We start from the raw sequence: 4,263 nt of genomic DNA on the forward strand, positions 1-4,263 counted from the left end.
TGATACACAATCTTAACAACAAAGCGAGATATCGAAGCACAACATTCCTCACTGTGAGGGAACAGGACGGGACATCGTTCATACCAAGAAAGTGGATGATTCTGACCACGAAGTGAGCCACAATTGAAGGTTAAAGTGGAAAATATCTTTGAGGACGAATTCTTATGACCCGATAAGGATGTTGCTCTTGGAGCATTATAAGACTCACAGAATCAAGAATGGAACAGGCACCGTCTAACATCTTGACGCCGACCAGTACACAAAGATAGACCAAAGACTAGATGACTAATATCTCGGCGAACCAGACAATTTAAAAGTACACAGGACTGGCATGCCAGATCTCCCACCGCCAGTTCCAGTCGTGCTTGTAGACCACGACGTTTACCCAGGCGTTAAGATTCACGCCAGAGAAGAACTGCCACTTGTTAGGCACGTTATCCATAGTGTTGCCCTTAATATCGACCGAGACTCCGGCACCAGCGAGCAAAAGAGAGATGCCGGTTCCAATCTCGCCATAGGCAGTAATTACATTGTTTGGTTTCGCAGTACAGCCAAGCTTAGCCCATATACTCCAATGAATGATGGAGCCAACAACAGGTAAGTTCAAGTTGAAAGTGACTTTGATCTCTATCTCGGCTTTGAAAGTGCGCTTGTCGGGCTGCAGCAAATCCTTCCCAGAGGCCGATCCAGAAATACAAACGACGATATTAAGGCTGACACCCTCGCCCCACTGCCAGACAATTGCACACCCCTCAGCTTTGACGCTCAGGTTGAGTACGGGAGCACCATCGGATTTCCCGATTTCAATGATCACTTTCAATGAAGCGGACTTCTTGTCATCCTTCACGTCCACGAAGGTCATTCCGGCATTGAGAGAGAACTTCTCCATAGTGGCATCGACAGAGACAAAGAGGCAATACCTTTGCACTTGCTTGCCCTCATCGTTTCTGCAGCTCGTGGGGAATTCGAACTTGACGAGTTGAACCATCCGCCTGTTGTATTCCGTGTGGAAGAAGGTATCGGCGGCAGATCCTTTGGGAATGCCGAAGTACATCACACCGGCCCTTGCACCAAAGGCTCCTGACAAGCCTGTACGGAGTCTTTGGGGACCCAGCCAGTCGACTTCTTCCGCATCTTCGAAGAAGGTACGCTCATCCTCCGCAATGAATGTGGCGTTAATGTAATCGAGATTGACTGGGGGAGCATCAACATCATTCTCTCCTAAACGGCGGGAACTGGTGATCTGATAGGTCGTATGCATCTCCTTCTCGGCTTCAGCGATATCGATGGCATCATCGAGCTCCTCGTGGTTGGAGTAATCGGTCTCCTGGAGGGTTTTACCTCTAATGCTGTTTATACCAAGAAGTTTGACTGGTTTCTCATCGTTGGAATCGGTATAGAAAATCCAGTGATCAGGGTACATACCCGTCTGATAAAGAGCTGAGTAGTTTGCCTTGCTGGTGGCATCGACTCCCTGAGGACCCCACTTGATGTACTTGTGAACGGTAGCACCATTGAGGGTGGTGGTGCCTTCGGACGTCCATCCGTCTTCCTGAAGGCTTCCAGGGGCCTTGGCCGCACCGAGAAGGCGCACAGATTCCGGCTCCTGTTTTGTCTCAGAAATTGTGATAGCCTGATTCTTGTAAAGCTGGTCGATACGCTTGGTCTCGGGGCTTTCAACAGTCATGAGGAACTGATAGGGACGACTCGGCATCGCCTTAACCCTGATGAGACCATCCTTGGCGACTATCATATCCTCCCTAATAGTGACAGAGCCATCCTCCATACCAGGGAGGGTGAGGCCATAAGTCTCCATTGCCATGGATTTACCACATGGAGCGGGGTTGTTGTGCACGTCCTTGACATCTGGATTACAGATAGTCCTAGTTGACATATGCATACGTACATTGCCTGGCTTGAAAGCCTGAAGATCATCGATGATAGCAAAGAGGATCAGGAGTGTAGACAACATGATGAATCAAATAGCGAGAGAGATAGAACCTAAGTGTCGACCCATAAGTCTCCAGACTGCCGAGAAGAGTACAGCACTTGTGATTCCTTCCCGACCAATCGGGAAGGACGAGGGCTAGCTCACTGTCTCTGAAATCATGCGCACAAAACACGATCATGGCTAGAACGCGCGCGCAAAATGGATACCTACTGTCGGGTAGTCTATTCGGCATTCCAATGTAGGCTAGACAGACTTCTGAACTTGCCCCGTGTACAGGGCCCCAGAAAAATGTGGAGAGTACAGGGCCCCTGTACTCTCTACACTTTTCTTTGCTCGGGAATTCGATCTCCTGATCGATTTACGATGGACTGCTCCAAGTGATCCCTGTGGGATATTTCACGCGCGCACAACACATATGTGCATCTACGAGATGCGACAGTTTCTCTCTTTTTCGACAACCTGGATGTCTCCCCTACTCTTGATGTTGGGCACCTGCTTCGCCCAAAGCCGCAATATATGCCGTGATGGCGTATGCACGCTCCAAGGATGGGGGCCTCTGGGCGAGCGTGCCCCAAACCTTTCACGCAAGTCGCAGGCGCGAACTGCCTAGATGGGGAAAATTGACTGCCAAAGGGCTGAAAATCAAACCCTAAATTCAAACGATCTGGAAATTGGCTGGTTATCCGTGTTTACATAGAACGCTGCGCTAACGGGTTGTAAGGACTTCTGTCACTGTACCGTTTGTGGTGCAGTTGTCCTTTCCGTAGATATTCATATATTCTGTGATACTATAAGTAAGGTAAATGAGTCATTCATCCCTCGAGTCGAGTGAATTGTGTTAGCGATTACAGGGTGGCCTATCAACTACGGTTGAGACTAGAATTCTGTGACCAGAGATTGGTCTTGAAATGTTCGAATTCACGTGTGGCTGCGTGAGTATGGCGCGCTCAAGTATCTAACGATCAGCTTCACAGGAAAATCAAGGTTATCTCAATGAATTGGGTCCCAAAGTCTTCGCCGATGAGTCATACAGCAAATCCCTGGCATTATGCGTTCTGTGATATCTTCGAACACACGCTCTGGGGTGAGGAATTTCAGGTTTGGTACGTCTGGTCGCACAGCTTCGTTTATCGGGACCATGATATCTCATGTTGATGTGTTTGTTGTAGATGGCCCGAGTTCAATATATGGATCGATCCGATCGATTCGATCGTTATGAACTACACTATGATTGAGCATGTTGCCCGATGATCAGGATATCTATTGGTGTTGCTCAGCTCACATGGGTCGCGTTTGCAGTGCGGAAAATAATGTATGAGATGGTAAAGTATGGACAGTAATACGCTACATCAACACACTCCATTGACATAGTGCGATACATCGTCGGAAACACATCTTAACTGGAGTCTCCAGTCTGGGGTTTCTCAAGGTATAATATTGGAAACGGAGTCCGCATTTCTACTTTCCATTTCTTCATTTCCACATTTCGCATTGAAAGCCATTCTGCCACGTTGTTATTTTGTGAGCCTCACTAGAGAGGTTTGAAATAATGTGGGTGATGGAACATACCGTTTACTAGTTGATCACTGATGACTCATCAGTGATGAGCGAGTGAAACTTCCGGACTGAGGACGATTCTCTTCCTTTTCTAGCAGCAGGCCTATCTAGGTTATTCTGAAGCCGTATGTGGATCCTGATGTTCAGGCTGATACAGAGCATCAAATATCTCACTCCTGGTCGCGTGGGTCTGATAGGGTAAATAGTCAAGTTCTGAATTTGAAATTCAACATGCGGGATGTCAACTGATTGGCTTTATTCGCTCCGTTGGTTTTCAGGACTTCAAACACGCATTTTATCAATTCCATAGCAGTTGGAAAATTTGAGCCTGTTGTGGGTGTCTAAAATTTCAAGATGTATTTAAACGCTTGCCAAAAAATTCGTCTCACGGACTATAGCGGAGTCTATAGTTGATTTTATTCAATTCGTGCAAAGCACCTCGCTCATCGCAGCCCCATCCACTTGTCGAACTCGACAATCTCGCCCTTGGGCCATGAAATGATCCGTGATACCGCGAGGTCCCGATGGAGAGTGGAGCCATGATCTCTGCCATCAGCAGATCCACAATCATACAACTCACCAAGGGACCTGCCTCACCCACTCAAAAGAAAAAAAATACAATGATCCAAGTGGACCAACAACTACACAGGACTCATATCGCCTCGCAATCGCTACCCTTCTATCCACCGCAACATGACTTAGGGAACAATCGTGCATCTCGGGCGCGCGCTCTTAGCTCGTGATTTGCACTTCCT

General features: G+C 47.7%; 1 protein-coding gene across 1 annotated transcript; it reads right to left on the minus strand.

Annotated features, from left to right (window-relative positions):
* Nucleotides 1-310: 310 nt before the first annotated feature.
* On the minus strand, nucleotides 311-2,003 carry Pmar_PMAR007059 (hypothetical protein; the record flags this gene model as incomplete). The annotated part of the gene is made up of 1 exon (XM_002778221.1): nucleotides 311-2,003. The coding sequence occupies exon 1, from the start codon at nucleotides 1,970-1,972 to the stop codon at nucleotides 311-313; it is 1,662 nt and encodes a 553-aa protein (XP_002778267.1). The 5' UTR covers nucleotides 1,973-2,003.
* Between the last annotated feature and the right edge of the window lie 2,260 nt (nucleotides 2,004-4,263).

Source organism: Perkinsus marinus (genome assembly GCF_000006405.1).
Source record: "Perkinsus marinus ATCC 50983 genomic scaffold scf_1104296950272, whole genome shotgun sequence".
Classification (NCBI taxonomy): domain Eukaryota; phylum Perkinsozoa; order Perkinsida; family Perkinsidae; genus Perkinsus; species Perkinsus marinus.